The 25223-nt window shown below is 52.4% G+C and overlaps 2 protein-coding genes across 11 annotated transcripts in view; one reads left to right on the top strand and one right to left on the bottom strand.

Moving 5' to 3' along the window:
- The window catches only part of Atxn2 (ataxin 2), a 128205-nt gene that overhangs the window by 100434 nt on the left and 2548 nt on the right, over window positions 1-25223 (top strand). For 5 of the 10 annotated variants that reach the window (XM_046446175.2, XM_046446181.2, XM_046446180.2 and 2 more), the window contains 4 exons: window positions 439-584; window positions 1328-1555; window positions 3688-3856; window positions 4697-5321. In XM_046446175.2, coding sequence (XP_046302131.1) covers window positions 439-584; window positions 1328-1555; window positions 3688-3856; window positions 4697-4725 — 572 coding nt within the window. In that variant the 3' untranslated portion in view covers window positions 4726-5321. Of the gene's footprint in view, window positions 1-438; window positions 585-1327; window positions 1556-3687; window positions 3857-4696; window positions 5322-5455; window positions 5595-6380; window positions 6450-15712; window positions 24158-25223 lie in introns of those variants that run through there. The other 5 variants (XR_009226921.1, XR_009226920.1, XR_006852010.2 and 2 more) reach the window with 5 other exon arrangements.
- Window positions 8573-25223, bottom strand: part of Sh2b3 (SH2B adaptor protein 3) — a 32473-nt gene continuing 15822 nt past the window's right edge. The window contains exons 3-8 of the mRNA XM_046446182.2: window positions 10284-10385; window positions 10112-10203; window positions 9941-10035; window positions 9639-9853; window positions 9383-9554; window positions 8573-9243 (exon numbers count right to left, since the gene is read on the bottom strand). Coding sequence (XP_046302138.1) covers window positions 8948-9243; window positions 9383-9554; window positions 9639-9853; window positions 9941-10035; window positions 10112-10203; window positions 10284-10385 — 972 coding nt within the window. The 3' untranslated portion in view covers window positions 8573-8947. The remainder of the gene's footprint in view (window positions 9244-9382; window positions 9555-9638; window positions 9854-9940; window positions 10036-10111; window positions 10204-10283; window positions 10386-25223) is intronic.

Raw genomic sequence — 25223 nt, 5'->3', positions numbered from 1 at the left:
CCACATACCTGACACATCTCCTCTCCCAGCCCTATTACAGTGTGTGCCCACAGAACATTGTGCCAACTCCAGGGCAGTAGCATGGTGAGGTTAGCCAGATGATGGCCTTTAGCAAGAAAGTGAGTGTGAATCTGTAACTTCACGACCATGAGTTTAATTGCTTGAATTGTTCCTGCTTAGGCTTTTACGTCGCGTCTGCAGAAAACTAGTGACTATTTTTAGGAGTAAATTCAAACTAGCCAGATTTTAATGTGTACAAATCAGATGTTAGTCTGATTGTTAAGCAAAACTTTAAATTTATTTCAAATGGCTATAGAGATTGTGAACAGCATATGTTAGGCATTATAATATCAAGAAAGCTCAGTTGATAAGTATACGAGGAGCAGTGACAGTCATTGAACATGTCCGTTGGACACGGTCCTTTTTCTTTCACTTTAGTTTCCACGGGCTCCCTTGCTCAGCAGTATGCGCACCCTAACACTACCCTGCACCCACATACTCCACATCCTCAGCCTTCAGCTACCCCCACTGGACAGCAACAAAGCCAACATGGTGGAAGTCATCCTGCACCCAGTCCTGTTCAGGTAAGGAAAAACTTGGGCCTGCATGGAGCTGCCTCCTTGTTCTGGCTACTGAGCACTGTCTTCAGAGTCAGGCAAGGTGCAAGTCACCACAGGCTCAGAACACACAGTACAGCCACCAGCATTCAGCTACTCACCTATGGAGTCGGGGTGGGGGTTAAAAAGGGAGATTTAAGGGCTGGGGTTGTGGCTCAGCAGTAGAGCGCTCACCTAGCACGTGTGAGGCCTTGGGTTCAAGCCTCAGCACCACAAAAATAAATAAATAAAATTAAGGTATTGTGTCCAACTACAACTAAAATATATTTTTTAAAAATATAAAAAGGAGCTTTAAGGTATATGATGAAACTAAGGTGATTAGATAAGCTTTGAAAAATCTAATTTCATGTGAAGTTCATAATTTATCATAAATTCATATTTGCTTGGGACTTTACTTCAATCCTAAAGTTTATGTGATGAAATTTTTCCCTTATTAGCTTCTTTAGTCATATTTATGAATGCAGGTAGTTAGGAGTCTCTTTGACAGAAAGAATCTGTCAGTTCCCTCTGCTTGATTGGGGACTTGTAACTCCCAGTCTGAGAGTCAGGCTTTAGGAATGTCTCTGGGCAGGAAGCACCACCCATCCTCACTGTTCTGCCCCTGGACTTTGCTGTGCTCTCATCTCACGTGTGCCTAGGAGAGCCCATTTTCAGGTGCAAAGCACTGTTTATATGGCCCTTAATCTCACGTTTTCCCCATTGCTTTGCAGCACCATCAGCACCAGGCCGCCCAGGCTCTCCATCTGGCCAGTCCACAGCAGCAGTCAGCCATTTACCACGCGGGGCTCGCACCAACCCCACCTTCCATGACACCTGCCTCCAATACGCAGTCGCCACAGAATAGTTTCCCAACAGCACAACAGACCGTCTTTACAATCCATCCTTCTCACGTTCAGCCGGCATATACCAATCCACCCCACATGGCCCATGTACCTCAGGTAATCCAGCATTAGCCTACTTCCTGTGAAGACGGAGTAGGGTGTAGTGGTGCTCAAATAAGCAGCAAAGAGCCAGATGCTCTCAAAGCTAGGAAACCCTGTGTGTGGTGCCATTTGCCTGTCTCCTTTCCCTGCTCAGTACACGTGATCTGGCCCTCAGTTAAATGTCGGTGTGATTTTGTAACGGGATCAGTGAAGTTGCTTACTTACTGGTCAGTCCCTTAACGTTTCCCAGCTGAGACCTTAAAAGTATCTTTCTTTGACTCTGGAATGTACCCAGTCCTTTCCTCCCTGTGTCTGCTTTGCTACGTCTCTTTAGCTTCACTCCTATATATACGTGTGTGTGTGCGCATATATATACACACCCCTCCACACATACACACAGAAGCCTGGCAGGGTTGGAAGGCCTTCACAGATTCTCAGCTGAGTCAGCTTGAATGCTAATCAGAAGTCTTTCCAGATGTTTTTCCTGGTTATCCCTCCATCTGTTTCGACCATGTGTTGTACTTCTTGAGAGAGCTTGGCCTTGTACTTTGGTGCAGTGTAAGTAGAAGCTGGAAACACCCAGGTGCCCTGGAAGCATTTTGGAGCACCTCCAGTATAAGCTTCCAAAGGTTGAAAGGTGTGGTTGCCGTCTGCATCAGCTGCTGACAGAGGTCCAGTGCAGGCCTGTGCCAAGTTGGATTGTAATGAGGAGAAGGAACTGCACTGAAGTTGGGCTCTAGTGCTGTCCTGGAAGGCCCTCCCTGGAGCTGTTGAGGGTGACCTGGCTGTATTAGGTGTCTTTGCTGTTAGTTTATAACAAAACTCTCTTAGGTGGGCTTAGCGAGACCCTATCTCACTGAATTCCATTTCCTGTCAAATAGTGTGCCAGTGAGGCTCTGGCAAGGTGTGGGCTAGAGTTTGGACACAGTTGGAGCTCTCTCAGAATGTACCTTGTAACCAGTGGTCCACAGTGCAGGAGAGTTGACTTCCTCACCCTGTAGAGTTCAGGTTCTGTAGTGTAGTACACTGCAATTTATTTGTTCCTGCTAATGGGGAGGGAGCGGTTTGTTCAGTGTGGGTCAGAGTGCTTTGGTGGAATCCGCTTCATGAGAACTGGGGTCTTGTAGGTGCCTAGCAGAAGATGGTGGCTAAATAAGTATGTGAATTCAAATATAAGTTGGGGTTCCAGAAAACCTTACTTGTTGATTTTGTGCAGAAAGAGTATAAAAAGGTTAATGCAGTGAAGCCCAAATATGCCATGGGCCTATTTGAATGTGAGTTAATTTGCATTTGCATAAAATGCATTTCATTTGAAGATTATGGTCTAGAACAGTGTGGAGTCTGTGAGGCAGGAAACGAGGGCTCTTCCTGGCCCTGCTAACCCCTTGCAGAGCTGGGGTCCGGCTATTTGGGCTAAAATCTCCTTTCCAACTTGAACTTGCTATCACTTGGTACAGAGACACTGGACTGGCCCAGATAGCTTCAGATGACTCCTTCCCATAGCACTGGAGCCATTACCTGCAGCCGCCGCCTCCTCCGCCTCCTCCGCCTCCTCCTCCTCCTCCTCCCGCTCCATCAGCATACCTTTTAGAAAATAAAGAGAGCCCAAGAATTCCTTCTCCCTGCCTGATGAACAGGCCACAGCAGAGGGGGCGGGCCACGCGAGTAGAGGGCTAGGATAACCCCTATGATGGCATCTGACAGTCTTGCTTATCAGGTAGCAATCTGCTTTCCTGTTTGAAAGGAATGCTCTCTGTAAAATGACTTCAGGCCTCACAAGGAAGCCTGATTCTGATGCACCATTGTGTCTCATGTAATAGTAAGTTGAGGAAGCTGCCCTTGCTCAGGTCAGGCCTGCTCTTTTGTGAAGACCTTGCCCCCCACACAGATTCAGTGATGAAAAACACTGGCAATCAGGTCATTGCAGCCCTGGCATTTACTCAGGCTTACATGATGCCTACTCCCTCAGCCCTGCAGGATATATCAAAAGGTGAACCAGGGATTGTCCCCAGAGGAGGAAAAAAAAGGGGGGCCCTGAGGCCCACCCTTGTCCTTTCCTGAGTGTCCCAGACCAGTGAAAGGAACAGTTGACATGTTGTTTAAGCCGGAGATGTTGCCTGTATGCGTAAAAGAGCTCTCTGTTTCAGGCTCATGTACAGTCAGGAATGGTTCCTTCTCATCCAACTGCCCATGCGCCAATGATGCTAATGACGACACAGCCACCCGGCGGTCCCCAGGCCGCCCTCGCTCAAAGTGCACTACAGCCCATTCCAGTCTCGACAACAGCGCATTTCCCCTATATGACGCACCCTTCAGGTGAGGCGTGTGTGTGCAGGGGCCGCCGGGGCACCCCAAGCATTCTGCTCGCACAGGTTGAATGGCAGGCAGGGCCAGCGCTTCTAGCCCCGTACTCAAGAATAGCAAGACCCGTCTTAGTGTGCACAGGAGGGACTGTGATGATCAGTCAAGGTCAGGGTCTGAGGCTTCCAGGAGCCGAGTCTGTGTGTGTTCTGATGGTATACAGGATTTGGCTTGATGAGAAGCAGCAGCAGCAGCATTCCGGATAGCTGACGCATGCCTAGGACTCAGTTGGCCTTCCTTGTTATGATAGGCTGGACAGGGCAGTGTGTTCCTTCCTGAGTCCCAACAGGCTGACATGTGGGGGGTTATTACCATGGCAGAGTTTGATTGTAGCGTGGAGACCACTGATGAGCAAGTGCTGTGTGCGGAGTGGTTTGAGTGTAGCAGCAGCGCCAGCCTACGCCCCGGCCGGGGAGGATACCCGCGATTGTGCTCTGGAGCTGGATGGCTGCCATGGCGATATTTCAGTCTCACCTGTCACTCTGAAAGCAATACTGTGCTTGGCTAAGATTTGGGGAGGGGGTACATTAAGGCCTTTTCTCCTGCCCCTGCGCAGCAGGTCTTCTGGGAGTTTTATCTGAAGTGGTTTTACGTCTGACTGGTTTGTTTCTACCCACCCACCACCCACCCCCTATCCCTCCCCACCTTGGTACAGATGGGAGGGGGCAAGTGAATAAATTCTGAGTCCTATTCAGTTAGTACAAGGATAGTTCACAGGATAGTGCTGCAGAGGCACTAGGCTAATATTCAGTGTTGCCAGTGTTCTGTTTAAATATTCACTTTTCTTTCTTACAGTACAAGCCCACCACCAACAGCAGTTGTAAGGCTGCCCTGGAGGAACCGAAAGGCCAAATTCCCTCCTCCCTTCTTCTGCTTCTACCAACTGGAAGCACAGAAAACTAGAATTTCATTTATTTTGTTTTTAAAAAAAATATGTTGATTTCTTGTAACATCCAATAGGAATGCTAACAGTTCACTTGCAGTGGAAGATATTTGGACCGAGTAGAGGCATTTAGGAACTTGTGGGCTATTCCATAATTCCATATGCTGTTTCCAAGTCCCGCAAGTACCCCAGCTCTGCTTGCCAAAACTGGAAGTTATTTATTTTTTAATGGCCCTCAAAAAAGTCATGAACACATCAGCTAGCAAAAGAAGTAACAAGAGTGATTCTTGCTGCTATTACTGCTAAAAAAGGAAAAAAAAAATCAAGACTTGGAACACCCTTTTACTAAACTTGACAAAGGTTCAGTAAACTCTTACCGTCAAACTGACGGATTATTATTTATAAATCAAGTTTGATGAGGTGATCACTGTCTACAGTGGTTCAACTTTTAAGTTAAGGGAAAAACTTTTACTTTGTAGATAATATAAAATAAAAACTTAAAAAAAATTAAAAAATAAAAAAAGTTTTAAAAACTGATATCAAGTTAGTGTGTGTTTGTCTAAGCTACTTCGTGTACTGTAGGAGACTGGCTATCGAGGCAGGTGGGCTGCTTGCTACTTTAACTTCCTGGAAGGTCGTGGCTATGAATGACTTTTCTTCTTCACCTTTAGTTCTGGTTCAAGGTATCTCTAGAAAATGACAAGACTGAGATATTCTCTTTGGTGGATTAGCAGTCGGCTTCAGAAGGAGGAAGGCTGGCCAGAGTTGGGCAGCACTGAAAGTCCACAGCCTCAAGCTGGCGCCGATTCTGTAAGCTTTCTTTTTCATATCTCCAGAAACAAAATGTATTAGTCAGAAGCTGTTCCAATGTAGACATCTGTTTTACCAGTAGAGGGCAGGAGACGAAAAACTGCAATAAAATCAAGCATGATAGTGCCTACCTATAGTCCCAGAAACTTGGGAGGCTGAGGCAGGAGGATCAGAAATTTGAAGCCAGCCCAGGCAACTTAGACCCTGTCTGCAAAAATAAAAAAGGCTGGAGTTGTAGCGCAGAAGTATTTGTTAGTTTGTGGGAGGAAAAGGGGAAAAGCAAGTATTTGAGCAGGATAAAGATTTTAATAGAGAATATAGTCTTAATAGCGTTCAGACATTGTGGCAACAAATGAAGATTCTGAAAAATTTTTAATTCACATATAGCAACTTGTACATTATAGCAAAATTCGCATTATTCAAGAATAAGTTACTTGTACAGTACATAAACAATACATAAAGATTTTCCAAATTCCTTCTGCTTATAACGATACAAGATGAATCCACTCTGTGTTATCACTATGTGCTGCTTATTCCAACCAAACTCTGGATGTCTGATGTGTGTCCTTGTTAAAAGGCAGTGGATAATATACTTTGAAGATGTTAGTGCTAATATGACACTTGCAATAGCCTTAGCCCTGAATAAAAAGCATGAAGGAATCTCAGGCAACTCTCAGGGAAGAGAAGTTCAAGGCCATGATTTAAGTTAAGAAACTGTTATGTAAAAATAGTGTTCTCTGGCCCAAGATTTTAATGATTGCTATTCCTTTTTCCTACTCGGTCCAGAAATGATCAAAGGCAGAAGATTTATACCAGATAAAGCCATATGGATTGCTGGTCTAAAATTCAAGGCAGGTTAGTTGACTTAATTCTTTGGTGCTGGTGACTGTTAGTTTGTAAAAATTCAGTAGTCAGAAGGAAGTGGTGGTGTTGGGAGCTGTTGAGTGATACTTATGGTCCATAAGTAGGGCTAACTGGACAAATCCTGCCACTTAGTGTCCAGTTTGGTGCTCAGAGCCTTGCTCTTAGTTGCTGGCCACGGCCTCACCTTGCCAGTGAGGATTGGCAGAAGGGAAATGTGGACTGTGGTAGACTAGCTGCAGCCAGCAGGGTGCCTGCCCCTCACTGGTGAGAGTATCTACCCTGGGGACAAACTGTTCCTCTGCTCTAGCAGAAAGGTATCAACTTAGTGTCACTTTTTCCAGGGCCATGAAGGGACTTTTTGTCAGAATGTATGTAAGCCATCCTGGTAACCTGGACACAGGTAGTATTCTGGGGACTTCCAATTGTCTGTCAAAAAATTTTGGCAACCTGTAGTTTAGACCTGCTAAGTTTGCAGTACCTGGTGTGCCTTGTGGCACTACTTGAGATGTGTATATTGTTGAGCAACTGCTGAGAAGTGAATGCCTCTAGTTGGAAGATGTTTGAATTTATGCCTGGAAGGAGGGCATTCACTTGGTTCACTATCCACCTGTTCCCTTTCCTATGCACATAGGAGAAAATCTGGATCAATGACCAATCAGAATTGCCTTTCTGTCTTAGAAAAGAAATTCCAGAATGTTGCTTACTTCTTCAGTGCACACTTAGCTTTTTTTTCTTCTTCAAGATAAGCCTGCTTATAGAAAATAAAGACCAACATCCTTAAAAATGGACCATGGGCTGGGTGTGGTGGTGCTTAGCCTGTGATCCCAGTAACTTGGAAGGCTAAGGCCGGAGGATTGCAAATCCAAGACCAGCCTCAGCAACTTAGTGGGGCCCTTTCTCAAAATAAAAATTGAAAAGGGCCGGGAATGTAGCTCCATGATAAAGAGCCCCTGGGTTCAATCCCAAATATTTATAAACAGCAACAACAAAAAAGGACCACAGCTCTACTGTATGATCCATGAACACACCAGGAGAGTTTTCAGAGTGGTACAGAGGTGGCTGCTTCTCCCCCTAAGAATCCCCAGAAGTGAAAGTTTCATCTCTTGGAGTAAGTAGCAGGAACAGACCAAACCTTTCCACCAGATAAGGAAGGCAGTACTGTTTGTTTGGGGCTGAGGTTTTATGTCACTTTTGAAGTTGGGAATGTTAAGCTGTGCTAAACTCCTCTGTTTCCTGGAAGCCTGGTGGCTGTACTGAATGGTCTGCTAGCATGCAGGAGCAGCTGACAGCACTGTCACTGCCCCCTCTGTTTATGAGCCTACAAGTGGAAGGTTCTGGACAGAGCCCATCCCATATGAATTGTTTCACTTGTGAAGGGCAAGTATAGATGGAGGTCTGACCTCCCTGACAGACTGTGCCCAAGTGTGCTGGGACAGAATGCTGGCTATGAGCTATGGCACCAGATTCTTAGCTTCCATTTTGGCTCAAAAAGGAGCCTAAAGCCTACTTAGGGGATAATTTAGTAAGCCATTGGGGGCCTCTGAGCTAGCCTTTTGGTTGAAGATTGACTACAAAGGGTCCAGGAGCCCTTCTTGCCTGTCCCTCCCCCAAACACCCTACCCCCAGTTAACTGAAGTCTCTGTGAAGCTGCTGTAAACCGGAATCCAGTTTATTTATAAGGCACCAGGGTAGAACTGTTCCCTGCCACCCTACTTCAGGAATGGGTGACACACTGCCCTCTGTACATTTAGGAAGGACAGTAGCTACTCAGCAGCTGTCCTGAGGACACCAGGCTGGCTCCGAACACGAGCACGTCAAGCAGGGCTTGCATAGCTGTCCCTGACTGCAGAAACAGCCTGGGTGCTAGTTGAAACAGTGCAATGAAGTAAGCAATGGTTTAGTTTTGAAACCTGAATCCTTTAACAAAATCTGAGGTAAAATGTTTAAAATCGTTTTTGACTTTTAGCTTGTCTCTCTGACAGAGCTTTTGTCCTAAAGCTGAGAGTAGGAGTAGGAGTGGTCACCTGTGGCGTGGACCTGCCACGGGACTGCTTTTACAATGTGAAAATCCAGGGCTTGTTAGTGTTTTGGGCTTCCTGGTGACCCCCCCCCCCCCCCCCCCCCCGTAGAAAGTCTGTCAGCTGTGACAGTGTCAGTGAAAAGGAACAAGGTTCCACTGCCAGCTCCAGCCCTCACCCCAGCTCCTCTGAGTGACGGGCCTGGACTCAGGGACCCAGGGCTAGAGCGAGCAGCATCTGTGGACAAGAACTACACCTGTAAACATAAGAAGTAAGCCAGGTGATGGACGGAACTCACATGGAGGCCCTTTAACAGGCCTAATAGAAGGGTCACATCCAAACTGGAAAGAGCAGTTGACAGTGTCCCTTAAATCTCTCTCTGGAAGGAAGGAAAGATCATTACATTCACAAGGCCACATTTCTGCTTGTGCTCCTGGGGCAGCTGCGGAGGCCAGGATCCCTCGATGTCCATCAGAGAAGTGTGTACTGGTTGTCTATGGCCCGCAGGTGGCTCCGTGAGGATGAGTCCATCTCGTAATCTGAGTCCCGGGCTCGACTCACAGGCTCCTGCTCCAGGTGTCGCAGGCTGTTGGCCAGTTCCTCGGGTGAAGGCACCAAGTGGAAGATTTGCTCTGGGGGTGACGATCGGCCTGGGAGACTCTCTGGGCCAGACCCCCTGGGACAACCAGAAGAGCTGAGGTGGGGAAGGCCCAGCTCCGAGTCCCAGCAAGGGAGGGAGAAAGGGAAGAGGACAATGTTGCTGGAACCTAGGGTAAGGACCGAGAGACCATGCTGTCAGAACACAGAACCACCTCTCTGCACTGCACGGTGTGCAGCCAGCTTTCACCCCCTCTGTAGCTCCCCATGCCAGCTACCCGCTTCAGGGAGGGTCCTTAGTTGTCACACCTGGTGGCTGGGAGACGACTACCACGTAGCTGGACAGCCGGACGTCGCAGGCAGCACCACATTCCAGTGGGATAGGTGAGCGCTGGAAATGATGCAGCATGTCCACCACTGAGGGAAAGTGCAGGTGTTGCACTCGGCACTGGCCTCGCTCCGTGAGGGACAGGCGCAGGTGCTGCAGGACAGAGAAGGCAGGCTCACACCGTCTCTGGGCTCCAGGGACAGCATTGGCACAGCCCCCACCTGCCCTGTTCCGTACCTTGGCTCTGCCCTGGAAGTTGAACGTGAGCACGTACTCCCCACGCCGCGACTCGCTCTGCCGCACCAGGAACACGCCGTGGGCATCAGGACCCTGCCGCTGCACCAGCTGGGCCGCCTGCACTCTGGAGATGGGGCCATGAAACCAGGGGTAGCAGGACAGGAAGTGATCTGTTTTCTGGCAGACTGGGTCCAGCAGTCCCCCGGGAGAAGCACCTGACGTACAAGATGGTTTAGTGGTGACTTGAGTGGGTGCCACACGTTCAGCGTACCAAGAGGAGGGGAGCACCTGACCCTACTTACCTTGGCTTAAGGAATCTCTGCTTCCCCTCCGGGAGCTGGACGCGCTACGCTCTGGGATGGTGGGAATGTGCAGTTCTGCATCTGTGCTCTCCAGCCTGCCAGAGAAGAGGCCATGCTTAAGGACCCCGTGGGTCTGGGTGGGCAGGTGGGCTGTGGAGGGGCGGGCCTCACCCTCGGCCTGCGCTATCCCAGAGCTCAGCCATCCACGAATTCAGCTGTTGCTCGTCTCCCACCTCAAAGATGATGTCTGTCCGGTCCTTCACCTGGCAGAGCAGAAAGGGACAGCTATGTAGGTCTGAGAAGTATCTTATCACCCCCTTGGTGTGGAAGCCCCGTCACTCACCCGCAGCACAAAGGTGTAGAGGTTGTCTGGCATCTCAAGGCGTGTGCATCGCCGGACCTCCTGGATGCTGGAGCAGGCTGTTTGGAGCTTGGGCTTTGAACTCTAGGGCAGCAAGAGGGGGCGATCAAGCCTTCTCCCTGAGGTCCCCGCTCCCCTACGGCTGTCTGCTGCTCCCTGGAGGGTTTGTGGAGTGCTTACGGCTAGCACCACCTTCCACTGAGATGCTAAGAATGCTGTGCTGAGGCATCCCTGCCTGCCTGGACCGATGGACTCCGCAGCTCAGACACCTGACTGAACTGACACCCTTGTCCTGGTGGTACACAGAGCTCTGCCCACCGTCCTCATCACACCCCAAATTACAATCAGCTGTGGAGCCACACTCTCTCCCAGGACTGTCAGGTGGCCTCTCGCACTCAGAGTAGTGGCTCTAGCCAGCCACTTTTGGGGTTTTCTCAGAAGGGAGATCCCCTCCCCACCTCTTGTGATAAGGCTGATCCTGAGGAAGGTCAGAGGTTAGAAGGAGCCAGAGATGAGGTGGGTAATGGACAAGGCAGCTGACTAGGTTTCCCTCCCTTCATCAGTGGCTTGTTCCCTAGGGGCCAAGAGACAACCAGGTGCTCCTGGAAAAGACCACAGCCCCTGCCAAGCCAGCAGAGGAGGGTAGGGGTGCAATAAGGCAGACTCAAAAACAAGTTCCTGGTGCCAGGAGAGCCACCTCCACCCAAAAGGTGCTGGAAGAATCCACCTGAGTGGGCTGGCCACCTGCCTGCCGCTTTAGGGGGTGCTGATAGAAAGTGGGGGGCAGGGCCAGCCAGGTTTAGATACTAGTCCCTGCTCCTGGTTGGTGGTCTCAGGGAAGGAAGAGCAGTGACCCTAGGGCTTACTGCTGTGAGGGAGAGAGAGTGGCTAGAAGCCACACAACTAGCAATCCCAGGCCCACAGGACCAGCATCACTGGGGCTTCTTCACCCCATTCCCACAGCAGGCCACTCCTTACACTCCCCTTTTCCTTCCTGCCCCAGCTGTAAGGCATTGATGCACACTTCCGAATTGGCACTGTCTGCACCCATCCCTCCTTTTTGGCTCCCCCCCACCTTCAGCGTCACTGGAGGAAGTAGGCCAGGCCCAGAGAGGAACAGCCCTGGTCTTCCTTTCAGTTCCTCTTGGGGCCCAATCTCAGTGCTTAAAGAAGCACTGAGACTAAACAGCAGAGCTGCTGGTTTCATTCTGACGGGGCCTCCCTTCCAGCTCTGCCCCAGGGGCTGAGGGACTGCTGAGCAGGCAAGCCAGGGAAAGAGGGTTCCCCCTCCTTACCTATGGTGGCCCTGCCCGCTGGCTGGTTCTTCCCCAGCTCCCACACAGCTCTGTGTGTGTGTGTCTGTCTCTCGTACGTGTACATGCACACCCCAGTGAGAACTCAGGCCAGTGTGCCAGCACCAAGCTGCCTGTTCTAATATAGTATGTGACACCAGGGGCTGGACCCAGGGCACTGGCCCCTGTGTGTGGACTGGCAGCAGCCCATCTGCGCTACAGAAGTAATGGGCAAGCCCAGGCTCCCTAGGCTGCATCTGCAGGCAGCACCATTTCAGGCATTTGCGAGGTGAGCAGCAGAGTGGCACTCACCACATCTTGCCTTCTGGGGAGCACTTTTGCTCAGGCCCACATCCAGAAAGCTGATCTCTGTGGCCAATCCAGTGGGAATGACCCATTTCTTTGCTGTGACTGCTGGGAAGCTCAAAGTGAAAGACAGACCAGCTCTGGCACTGATCCAACAGTGGAGCTTGCATTTCTGCAGCTACTTTTCTCCTGGACTTCATAGTTATCTTGCCCTCGAGTTTTTAGGGTCCAGCCCTGACCCTGCCACTTCCTGTAAAGGGCAAGAGACTCAGCCTCCTCCAGGCTGTGATTGTGTTAGCTTTGCAGCCATCTTTGGAGCTAGGATTGCAGCTCCATGAACACTTTACAAAGCCCTGGGTTCCATCCCCAGCACCACATGCAAAAAAAAAAAAAAAGAAAATGGGGTTGGGGGCTGACTCTCCTCATGAGCGTTGTCAGATTTCCAGGCTGGAGGGTTGAGCCCATGTATAACTAGTGTATGGATAGAGAATGGATTTTGCTTCTAGAGCCAGCCAAGCCCTGGGTTTGTCCCAGAGGGACAGCAGTAAGAAAGGCAGGTGCACAGCTATGCCCCTTTTCCTAGTGACCAAAGGGTCCCTCTTCCTCCCACGGTGGCTCTGGGGCCCCCAGCCTGCCTGCAGGAAACACACTGACACTGGAGGCAGACCCTTCATCACCTGCTAGGCCTCGAAGCTATCTTGAGAAATGATTCCTGTGCATCAAGGAACAGGGCCGGCACAGAGCTGCCTTGGCACCTTCCAGAAGCTTCTACCACACTAGCTGCATTCTATTCTTCCATGTTCCCATAGCCACCACAACTGGGGTCTGTCAAGCACCTGGCAGCCAGCTGCCCACATAAGACATGAGGGGGCTGGCGCAGCAAGGTTAGAAGGCTACAGGTGGCTGAATGTACACAGATGTGGACCTCTTGGAGAAGCAGGCCTGCTAGTTCCCCCTCTACAGGAAGCTAGGAAGAAAGGAATGGGGGGGAAACAGCACCTATCCATGTCCAAGTGTCCCAGACAACCCTGTGCTGAGCAAGGGCAGGCAGGGCCCTCACAATGGCTTTATTTCACCAGCCTCCAAAGGCCAGGCCCTATATAGCATGTGACATCCAAACTGGCCCACTGGGGTCCTCAGGCCACACCAGTCCTCTGGCAGTCTCATTTCCCCTAGGGCTGCTGAATCCTCCTTTGGGACATGAAGCAGAACAGCCCCAGAATCACTCCACTAGCCTTGCTCTCCCACCTCTGAGAACCTGGGCATGGAGCCAATTGGTGCCTCAACTTCCTTCAGTAACAGGGACAGCAAGCAGGTCCTACTGACCCAGGACTAGAGGCAGGCAGGAAGTAGTCTTGGATTAAGCTTGAAAAGGCTCAAAGACAATTCCAGATCCAGTTTCATGGATGGCTGATAAATGAATGAGCATTGCCTATGGGAAGTCCTTAATCCAGTCTTACTGGTTGGAATAAAAAAGCAAGCTATTTTGTATTGCAGTTTTTCTCCGAGCTTCCTAGCAGCTAAGACAACTCCAAGAGTTGATGGTTAAAGACTGAGAAGTCCTACAGCAGAACTCATTGAGCATTCCCAGGACTTTGTCCTCTTTTTTTGTAGACTTTATTGTCACCCATACCAAGATATCAGGGGGTCAAGGTGAAGAAACTTCCTAAACAAGGGTACTTAGCCAGTCTCTGGTGAATAGCATGGAAATCGAGCCTAAGAGGTAAAGGCCACCCAGAATCCTGCTCAGAAACCCCTAGATCTGCACACCACACAGCATCCTCCTTGCCCCAAGGTCTGAGTCAGCCAGTCCTGGACGGGACAGACACCCCTCCTTGCCTTGTCACCAGTTCAGCAATAGGGTAACAATGCCTCTGCCCTCCCATGAGAATCTGGCCATACTGTGTGTGCACAAGAGCCCTCAGGGGACTGGCATTGGCCAGGAGACACACTGGGCTGCAAGAACGATGCAGAGAGGCTCCGCACAGGAGCAGCTGCATCAGTGCACCTCTGCCCAGCACGCCCAGGTTCAGGAGGCCTCCCTCCACCTTCCCACCATTGGGTCAGGCAAAGTAAGTGGCTGTGTTTGCTGAATTTCTACCAAGTGGAGGAAAAGCAAGGCCCAGAGGCTGGCAAGCACAGGCCCTGGGAGGACAGAGCCATTATGGGACTGCCCGCCAGTGATTTCCAGAACATTTAGAGTCACAGGCCACCAACATGTTTAAAATTTTCTAAGAGAAGGTTAACAGAGGACATGTCCCAGAGGAAAGGAATCCTTGATATCAATTAGCCAGATTCAAGAGGGAGAAAACTCTCTCCCTGTCCTGGGCCATCTTGTGTCTGGAGATATGTGTGGGAGCTCATGTGATCCTCGTTGAGCCCACATCACAAATAAGAGAGGCTCAGAGAGGATGCTGCGACCTGGCCACCTCTGGAAGTGAATGGAGGCATAGCAGGGAGGCTGGACATGTGAGCCCCAGGAGACTTGGAGGAGGGGAAGGTCTGGCAGGCCAATCCCTTGACACAGAATGGTGGGTGTCCAAGGGGGAGGGAGAGTCGGGTAACATCCTGCACCCCAAAAGGTAGGCAGCATCAAAATGAACTGCCACCTGTCCTGACTCGCACTCGCGGAGACATCCAGGGTTCACTACCTCCCACCCCATCTCCTGCTCAAAACTTGCCCACAGCCCACTCACCTTGACCCTTGTCAGTTTCTTGAGCTCACCTAGTCTCTCCAACCCCAGCCACACCACCCTGCTGCTCCTGAAACAGACCAAGACACTCAGGCTGTCACTTCTGCTGTCCCCTACCTGCATCTTCACAACCTAGGCCACTTCTCACCTGACCAGGTGTGATGGCAGTTGCCACCATGCACTGTGTGCTGCCTTGCCCTAGCTGGCCGTCCATGCCAGCGCTCATTCCTCTTCTGAGCTCTGCGGGGACTTGGTGTTTGCCCTCCCGGCATCCTCAGCACGGAGCCCAGAGCCTGGTAGGTTGGTAGTGCTCACTTTCTACAACAAGGATTCATTCATCCTTGGAATGCCAAAGCATCTTGGGTGCTAGGGATCAGTGGGGCCGGCTTGCCCAGGTGGGGACTACAGCTGAGTGATGGGGACAACTTCCAGCCACTATGGGCAGGCTGAGGAGAGGGGCAGGATGGGACTTCCCGCGCTTCCCCCTAAGGCCAAGGCAGAGGCACTGAGAGGAAAGAAAGGCTTAGGTGCGGCTGTTGTAGCAGTGGACAGCAGGCGGAGACAGGGAGGAGCCAGGACTCTGGCCTTGTGCCCAGCCCCACAGGACATTCATTACCCGGCCACCTGGTGGTCCCCTACCATCAGAGACTGCTTGTGTGAGGCTCATCTCAGCAGAGAAAACCTCCATCCCACAGGGAGCCCCCCCAACACCCAGGCATGGCAAGTGCCCTGCTATCAGGCAGGCCAGTTTCCTGATGACGCAGCTGCCTTCTGCTGACTAGGAGTCCCTCTAGGTGGGGAGGCCATGCTCCCAGCCAGGCCCCAGGGAGGTGCAGGAAGCTTGCCCGTGCATGTGGGCAGCAGGGGTGAGGTGGGGCTGTGGGGATAGCTCACCTCTCCTGTTCCCTGCTCCTTTTGGGATGAGCTGAAGGCTGTGAGCCATTCCAGAAGCTGACGCAGTACGCAGTGTTGGCCAAGGGCCACGGGCTGCTTTGCCTTGTCCCCAGCCAGGACCCCAAGCCTGGTCCCAGCCTCACAGGCTCTTCAGGTGCCTGCTGCAGCCATGTTTTGCTCTAGTGACCTGAGCAAGTCCTCGCTCCTCCTCTCTTTTTTTTTGCAGTGCTGGGGATTGGACCCAGGGCCTTACATGTGAGGCGAGCACTCTGTCAACTGAGCTATACAACTCTTCTTGCTCCTTTCTGGATGGCAGCACACCCTCCTGGGCGCCTATTGTGAGTCGTGAGTCAGCTGCTCCCTCAGTACAGGCTGCATCCATAGGGGTCCCCATGGCTACATCTCCAGCCTCCCCTCCCATGTAGGAGCAGGGAACAGCGTCTCCTTTCCTAGAAAGGCCCAGTGCCAGACGGAGAGGCCTATGCAGCCAGAAAGAGCAGAGCCAGATGCTGCAAGATGCTCCTAAATCCCCCTGCTTGTGGGATTCCCCCCTCTCCCTGCAGGTGGCACCCATCTCACACTAAGTGACCAAGTAAAGGGATGGTGGCAGGACACACATCCCTCCCCCTCCCCAGTGAGGCCTGTGTGCAGTAATTATTAGCTCAAGACACTTGGATCAAGGCACATGGGGGGTGACCCAGATGGGAGCTGCAGGTGTGTCTAAAGCCCCACCCCCTGAGCAAGCTCCCCTCAGTCCCATGAGGGTCCCTCCATATCAGAAAGAATCTACAGTACAGGAAGATAAAGCCCCCTCAGGAAAATCACCCCACACAGTAACATGGACAGGGACACAAAGCCCTTCTCAAAAGCTGGAGCACATTCCTGAGAAAGCCCCCAGACACACAGCCAGTCTGCGTCCCTCCTAGATGGGGTGTCCTGGCCAATTCCCATGCCACCCGTAGGAAGGGGCACAGCTCCTGTCTCAGGTCAACATAGTGCGACCACTCCTGGAAACCCCATGCTTTCCCTCCCTGGGCAGAAGGAACAGGGGAGCCTGGTGCCTTGGCCTGCTCCTTGTCACACAGGGAGAAGTGGAGGGTGCTCCTCAGGCTAGGCCAAGGACATAGGGCCCCTGGAACATGCAAAAGGCTGTGAGCCTGTTTACTGTGCCTCAGTCAGTCCCCCACCAGTGTCCCCAGAACGCCAGGACAGCCCTGAGTATAGTCAGCAAAACCCCCGCTGGCCAGCGTTGCCAACCACAAACCCTCTGCCATGGGCCCCACCTTGGATGACCACATCCTGTACCCGCTATGGCCAGGCCAAGTAACTGGGCTGCACCTTTGCTCATGAGCAGCTGTAGGCCTCTCCAGGTCCAGGCATCCCGGGCTACCAGCTGCCAAGCAGGGCTTGGTCTCACAGCCATATCATGTTTAGGCCCCAGGTGGGTATCAGGGCCCAAGGGAGCCATACTGTCCAACCAGATACAACATGACCAGCTGAGGGAAGCCCTGCCCCAGGACGCACCTCCAAATCTGCTCAGTACCAGCAAGGGTGGAAAAGCTGTGGTTAAGGAACAACAGACAACCCATCACCAGCCTAGGAGGGGAGAGTACCAAGAGGAGGGGACTGTCACCACCAGTATGCCCAGAAGCCCGCGGCCCCTGGTGGCTGCCTTCGAAGAATGATGATTCAGAAGGAGAGGTGAAAGCGAGAGCCCCTGGAGCCAAGGTAGGGGGAAGTGGGGGGAAGCTCCGCTGTGCGACTCCCCCAAGCCCCGCAGAGCAGCAGGAAAGCCCACATTCTCCTCCCCCCACTCCAGCTCCAGTTTACTGAGCACTTACTACGGTGTGCAGGCCTTGACACAGCATTCCTGACACTACAAAACCGTGGGAATCACACCAGCCACTATGAATGAAGACCAGTTGGATTAAGAAAGGAAAAAGGAGCTCTGGGTATGGTGGCACATGCCTGTGATCTCAGTGGCTCGGGAGGCTGAGGCAGTAGGATCACAAGTTCAAAGCCAGCCTCAGCAACTTAGCAAGGCCCAAACGAGACCCGATCTCAAAATAAAATAAAAAATGGGCTGGGAATGTGCCTCAGTGACTAGGTACCCCCTGGGTTCGATTCCTGGTAGCAAAAAAGGAAAAAGACTGGAATAAAACTTAAAGAATTACTCATCTGGTCCCTTGGTAGGGAGGGCATTTCCAAGCAGAGAATGAAACCATAAAGATCAATGCCTGCATTTTCACTACCTTAACAAACCTCAATAGGCCAAGGAACTCAGGGACAAAATTGAAAAGTGAAATGAGAAATTAGGAAATGTTTGTAACCATGACAGAACTAGCTAATAATACCCATGACATGTGAAAGAGTACTCGCAAACCAGCAAGAAAAGGGCAGGCTGTGCAGAAGAGCAAGCAAAAGCAAATGACCTGGTAAGGTGTGAAAAGTGCATATGACCAAGAAGCCCAAGAGAAGCGTCCAAAGTCCACGGGGACAGAAAGTAGATCAGAGGCTACCAGAGACTGTGGGAGAGGGGACTGATTGAACTGACTACTGGCAGGCAAGGAAATTCTTTCTAAGGTCGGGGAAGTGCTCTAGATTAGTGGTGGCGGTTGTATATTATACACTTGAAGCAAATACAGTTTATGATACGGGAATTAGAGCTCAATTTTTTTTTAAAAGGGGAGGGATGGTCAGTCACTTATAATCCAAACAAGGTAAGTAAAGTACTTTTCACTGAGAAGTTGGTCAAGTTATTAAAAATAAAACCCAGTGGCCAGGCACAGTGGCACATGCCTGTAATCCCAGCAGCTCGGGAGGCAGAGGCAGGAGGATCATGAGTTCAAAGCCAGCCTCAACAATTTAGCGAGGCGCTTAAGCTAACTCAGTGAGACCCTGTCTCTAAGAAAATACAGAATAGGGGTGGGGAATGTGGCTCAGTGGTCGAGTGTCCCTGAATTCATCCCTGGTACCCAAAAATAAATACATAAATAAAACGCAATATAAATAAAACGCACTGCTGCACGGATAGTGATTAGGTGAGTATGACCTTTCTGGAAACCACTTGAAAAAGACTCATCAGAAGCATTAGAAATGGCTAATGACAGGCTGGGGTGCAGCCTGTTACCCACAGGACCCTGGGTTTGATGCTGGCACTACGCGCCGCACACAGAGCCTTCCTAAGCACATGAGGAGGTGCTCAACTTCATCAGCCCCGGGATGCATGTCAAACCACGAGGAAACCTGCACTGCTCTCGCCCATGACCCCTCCAGTACAGGCTGAGGCAGGAGGGTCACCAGTTCCAAGCCAGCTGAAAAAGAATTTTTTTTTGTCCAAAAAGAAAATACTGATCCATCTCTCTCTCTCTCTCTCTCTCTCTCTCTCTCTCTCTCTCACTCACACGCACACACACACACGAATCTTGGAAAACACAGTACTTAGTAAACTAAGCCAGATGCAGAAGACCACATATACTGCAATTCCATTTACACGGGACACCTAAAGTAGACAAATCTACAGAGAAAAAGCAGGCAGTGGTTCCAGGGCCTGGGAGAGGGAGGATTGGGGGTGGGGTAAAAGGTTTCTTTCTGAAATGATGAAAATGTTCTAAAATTAGAATACGATGGGGGTTGAACCCCTCTAAATGAGGGATCTTGTGGTGTGTGAATGCTCATAAAGCTGCGACTGGAGAGCATCACACTTGTCCGGGGCCTCCCCTGCCAGGAATGTCACCTCAGAGAACAATCAGAGAAGGGATCCAAAATTCCTGTGCAGAATGTTCAGGGCGTCTGCATCCAGCAGAAATGTCTGAAATGGGTCCTGACAATAAGGGAAGGGAGAAACCCCTCCCAGCCCTTCTCTGCCAGCTCATCACTGGGGCAGCCAATGTTTTAAAAAGACCTGGTAATGCAAAAGAGGTTCCTGTGGGGGGAGAGGGGAGCACCAGGTGATGGCAGCAGGAGGGGGCGGGGCCAGGCCTGGGCTCCACGGGCACCAAGGCAGTGCAGCCAGGGGGAGAGTGAGCCCTAAGGAATCACCACTGGGGCAGAGGTGACAATAACAGAGTACAAGGACATCTGCCTAAATGGCAATGCCGGGTCTCTTGGGCAGTGGGATGGCAGGGTTATTCAGTTACTTTTATAATTTCATCTGAGTTTTGTTAACTGAAAAACCAGACAGACGTGGAGACCCAGGTAGGTCAGTTTCCTAAATGACACACAGCTTTTGGAGGGGACAACACAGGCCCCGGTTCTAGAGGGTTCCCTAGAAAAACATCTCTTCTGCCCAGTCCCCACATGGACTTCGAACACCATCAGGCCTAGCAGGGACACCTGGGCAAGGGCCGTGTACTGTGACAGGGTCCAGGCAGCAGCCCTGTAGGTGAGTCCCCAGGCCAAGTGGCCCCCATCCACGGGTCCCAGGGGCAGACCCAGTGCTCAGCAGCTCCTGTGGCCTCTTCCCAGCTTGGAGAGGAGGTCAGAAAGAGGGTGCAGGGGCCCCAGAAAGGAAGCTGAGACGGCCCCTCCTGCTTTGGGGGAGGAAGCCCTGCTCCCCGCCCGCAAGGGCCTCAGCGCGGAGACCTTCTCGTGCCTTTGGTTTCCTTTTCCATTCACAGGGTGGGCGGGGGATTTCCACGGCGCCTGCCAGCGGGTGCCTGGAGGGGAGGACGCCCAGGCCTTCAATGCAGTGAGCCCCTTCTTCCACCCCTCAGGTGGGAGCACATCATGCCACGCCATCCCATAGTCTGTTTTGGGTTCAAAACAACTCAGCAAGGAAAGCACTGACATCCCATTTTTCCATAATGAGAAACTGAGGTTCAGAGAAGCCAAATTCTCAACCTAGTGCTACACAGCAAGGGCACAAGAGCCAAGATCTGAATTCAGCCATGTCTATCGTCCTCTGCAGCTACCCCACCACCCAGCCCACAGCCTCACCTCCCCAAATACACAGATACAAAACCAAAAGCCCATGGAACTGGGTGGGAGCGGGAACCGGCCAACGAGGCAGGATGGTGATGATAATCCTCCTGGCTAACACCCTCCCTGTGGACTTGGGCACCTTCTAGTCTGCAGATTCATAGAATTTGAGCTGAAAGGAAGCGCCTCGATACCATCTGCCCGCGGTTTCAGTGTGGCTGGGGTTTCTTCTAAACGCCAAAGCACTCTTCCAAAAACGATTTTGCACGGAACCCCAATGGGGGCAGCTGGGCTGCTGTGCGCATCTGGGGCCATTGGAGCCCTGCCTACCTCCTCCCTCCCACCAGTCCTGGAAAGCCTGGTTCAAGCCCCTGATCACCCACTTCAGAGCTCTGAGAGGGGCAGGCACCTGCTTGGGTCACACAGCAGCCCAAGGCAGGGAGAGGGCAGGATCCCTTCTTTCCCCTGGGGACCTTCTGCCTCTGGCCTACTCCAGGGAGATGGGACTGGGGAGCACTGGCCTCTTAAGCCCCCGTCTGTCCAGTGGTGTATGTGGGTGCTATGCAGACTCACCCAGCCTGAAACTGGGGGAGACAGGGGCACTTTCTCCACCTATATTGGGGGCCTTAACACAAACCCAGCCCTTGGTGCCTTGGTGAGCCCATGTGGAACCCCTTTTCTGGCTCCTGTGTGGTCTTAAACAAGTCTCCACCTCTCTGGGCCTCAAGTTTCCTGTCTGTGAGATGGTGGGTGGGTCCCTGCTCCCAAGGTCTGTGGTGAGGATTCCGTGGATGTGTCAAATATAGTGTCTGTAACATGGAAAACAAAGAGCTGCTGTGGTCATTGTCACCAAGCCCCGAGGGTGTTGGTGCTCCAGGCCCCCGCAGGGCAGCAGCTTGGCTAATTCTGCAGTGGGGCCTTTCTTCTGATTTTGCTTGGGGACCCAAGCAGAGAGGGCACCGTGTTGTCTTTCCCAAGGGCGGCAGCATGGACGGGGCAGAAACAGGACTGGAACCCAGGCCTGAGCACCACAGGCGGCCCCTGCCCACAGCTTCCTGCAGCCTGGCCTCCTCGGCCCCCTGTGCTCCCGCCTTGGAGAGGAAATGGCCAGGCCCCTGCGGTGGACCGCCCTTCCTTCTGCTTCCTCTCTCCCACAGGCGAGGCAGGGTGGCAGAGGCACCTCCCTGGCTCCACCCAGGCCCTGGCCTGTCTGCTCCTCTGGCCTTGGAGCCTTAGTTTCCTCGTCCCTGGGGCAGGTGCGCCAGGAGCTGCAGCAGGGGCAAACCGTCTGAAGGCCGACACTGGCCCTCTAGTGCGTTTTGCTGGCTTTGCTGCACAGGATTCAGGGCACGAGGGCCATCCCGCCTGGCTCTGCCCCTTCTGGCCCAACAGGCCACCAAAGAGCCCAGGATCAGAGAGGCCGAGCCCTGGTCCCAAGATGGCAGGCCCAAGCTGCTCGACGCCACCAGGCAGGGCTTTCTCCCCCAGGACAACAAGCTCGCAAGCAGGAACCATGACAGCTCCTTGCTGCAGCCTAGTGAGGCCTCATGTCCTCCTGCCCAAGGAAGCTGGCACACAAGGAGCAGCGGGGGATGGCTCTGAGCCACACTGGCCCCAAGGCTGCCTCCTCTTAGGAGTTCCCCAGGCCCACTGTGCAGGTGAAGGTCTAGGAGCCGCCACCTCCTTCCAGGAGGGACACTGAGAGACACACAGAGTGTGCTGGGTCCACCAGGTCCTGGGCATTCCTGATGAGGGCCCCTCTTCCCATTTGTCAACTGGTGGCCGAGGACATGGCCACAGGAGTTTTTCCTGCTCTGAGAGCCCAAAACAGGGAACCCGGCCAGGAAGGGCCCTTGTGAGAGCCCTCAGCTGCCCAGGTTCCAGCCTCCCTCGGCCACTCACAAGCTGCAGGCCCTTGAGCAGACCTTGCTCAGCCAGAGTGTCCCCATCTGTGAATGGGTGCCACAGGGCTGCCAAAAAGACTACCTGAAGCAGGTGAGCAAGGGCCTGGTGGATAAGGCACCCGCTAACGCTGGCTGAGCAGGCGTTCCTAAGAGGAGCTGGGCTCTATCACTGTCCTCTATCACTGTCCTGCTAGACACATAAGGAAGACTGAGACTCGGCCTCCAGGGCCATCCCAGCTGGCAGGCTCCGAGACCACCGTGGCCAACCCAGGCCTGGGCCTATGAGGGGACTGAGGCCCAAGACACCATTCTGCTCCATCTGAAATGGGCCCCTGGCTCCCAGGGAGGACATGCACCAAGGCCAGCACCCCAGCCCAGTAGCCTGATCTAGCCCAGTGGCCTGATCCAGCCCCTACCCTGCAGTGGCTCAGGCCAGGCCAACAGGGACCCTCCCACAGATGCCAGGTCCACTGAGTATATAAGAGGAGCCAGACACCTGGATTCTTTTTTTTTTTTTTTTAATTTTTAACATTTATTTATTAGTCTTCGGCAGACACAACATCTTTGTTTGTATGTGGTGCTGAGGATCGAACCGGGGCCGCACGCATGCCAGGCGAGCGCGCTACCGCTTGAGCCACAACCCCAGCCCCGGGACACCTGGATTCTTGTGTGGAATCTCTGCGTTTCATCTTCTTAAATATTGGCATATATATACCTTAAATATAAGGTGTCCCCCCCAAAGCTCCTGTCAATGCAGGGATATTCTGGGTGGTAACTGTAGGCAAGTGGGGCGAGGCTGGAGGAGGCGGGTCTCTAGATTGTGCCCTGGAAGGATCCATCTTCCCTGCAGATCCCTCCCCTATCTGCTTCCTGGCTGCCATGAGCTGAGCAGCTTCCCCATGCTGGGCCCTCCGCCATGAAGTGCTGCCTCACCATGGGCCCAGAGCAATGGAGTCGGCCGTCTGTAGACAGAGACCTCTGAAACCATGAATCCCAAATAACTTGTCATATACTTTGGTCATGGTGAAACCAAGCTGACTAAAACAGCAACTGACCCAATTCCCTATTTTCCTTTTAATACCAAGTGAGGTGGCACCTTTAGCTGCCCTGGCAGGAGCTGTCCTGCCTCTCTGTCAGTCGGAGCTGGTTCAACAGGGAGCTGGGGATAAGGGCGCCTCAGGTGCAGATCTCCTTAGCTGCAAGACCTAGAGCTCGCTTCTCTTTATGCCTCTCAGCCTCAGTTTCCTCATCTGTTCGATGAGTCAGTAAGCTCTGCCTCATGGGAGGGTCCTGGTGTCTGGGGCAGTGCTGATGCACACTGCGCACAGTCAAGGTCACAAGCACACACTGCCTATCCTGGTCCATCCCAGGCCCAGACCTGCCAGAGAAGGAGGGACTGCAGGATCAGGGGGCATGGAAACTCGAGGGTCTTCCAGGAGAAAAATCAGGCCAGCCTGGTGCCAACAGGCCACAGGTTACTCTGGAGAGTCCCTCTGGGCCACTGCCACCACTAAGTAGCCCTGGAAAGTGTCTTAGCCCTGGTTGTACCCACACCCTTAGCATAAAACCTAGAGTCCTCATCATGACCAAGAAGGCCTACCCTTCTCCAGTGTCATCCCTTCTTGCTCCATATACTCCAACCCCTGTGTTAGGGTCTGTAAACAAGTCAAGATGGCGCCTGGCATTTTGCCAGAGGGAGTGGTTTGTGAAGTAACGCCAGGGAGCCATTAAGTGTGGAGATTCCTTATTGGTTGACTGCTGTAACTAGTTTATGTTAATTAAGATAAGCTGTGTGGAATGTATATATACCCCTCCTGTCCTACAATAAACGGCTCCCACTCCTGCTGTATCAATCTACACAAGTTCCTCATCACCCCCCGGTTATTTTGCTGCAGCTGGACTGCGGGCACCCTGCGTGCCCGATTATTCCTGAACTTACCTAGTTCGTGTCCACCCCAGACCTTTGCATTTGCCATTTCCCCACCTAGACTTTAACTGCATCTCTCAGAGAAGGCTTTGCTGACCATCCCTCAGCAGAAGCCACCCCCTGCCCAGAACCTGAACTCAGCAGGAGAAACTGCCCAGCTTTTGCCCACCTACAGGGATACACCGAAACCAGAGGAAGTCTGTGACTTCTCTGCCTGTTTTCTGACTTTCAGAAATAGCCACAACCCTCCTCCAAGCCCCTGAGCAGGGCTGTAGCCCTCCGATGCACATACCCACTAAAATGGAGCTCGCTCCCATCACACCCCTCACAGTGACCCTGAGGGGCTGTTGTTGCCACCTCTACTTCAGACTGAGACTCCGAGTGGAGTCAGGGTCAGCTGGCCAGAGGCAGAGCTGGGACCCTCTGGGGGAGGCTGCCCCAGGAGCCTCTGCCAGGCGAAGTCCGAGACACAGGTGGGCAGCACCCTCTCACAGTCCTGGTGTTCCAGGCCCTTCCTGCTCCAAGCAGCAGGGGCCTCCACCAGGGTGGCATCTGTTCCCTCCCCCACAGGACACCGTGTAAGTGATGAGTTCAGGTGCAAATACAAAGCTAAGCACTCAGCCCCCCCCCACCAGCTGGATGCCAACCCCCACCTCCTACACAGTGCTGCTGCCATGGCCAACACTACGGTCAGAGGTCAAGGCTGACCAACTGGCAGGCGCAGGCAAGACTTGTGGTCTTGGCATCCTTGGCCCAGAGACCAAAGCTCTGAATCCCTGGGGAACACTCGGGAATGTCCGACTGCTCCACACAGCCGGAAGCTGTGGGAAGCTGCTAACTGGGCAGCTGTGCTAGAGAAGAGCCAGGGAGGCCTTGCCAGGGCTTCTCGCCTCACAGGTGACACCCACCAACCCATCTGGGTCAGAGACCCAGGTGGCTTGGGCAAGACGACAATGACCAGTCAACCTCCCATGCCCTGGCTGCTC

Source organism: Marmota monax, unplaced genomic scaffold (genome assembly GCF_021218885.2).
Source record: "Marmota monax isolate L192 unplaced genomic scaffold, Marmota_monax_Labrador192_F-V1.1 WCK01_AAM20220418_F8-fsc00092, whole genome shotgun sequence".
NCBI lineage: Eukaryota > Metazoa > Chordata > Mammalia > Rodentia > Sciuridae > Marmota > Marmota monax.
The sequence above is the reverse complement of the archived record's forward strand: the minus strand, read 5'-3'. Positions and strand labels throughout refer to the sequence as shown.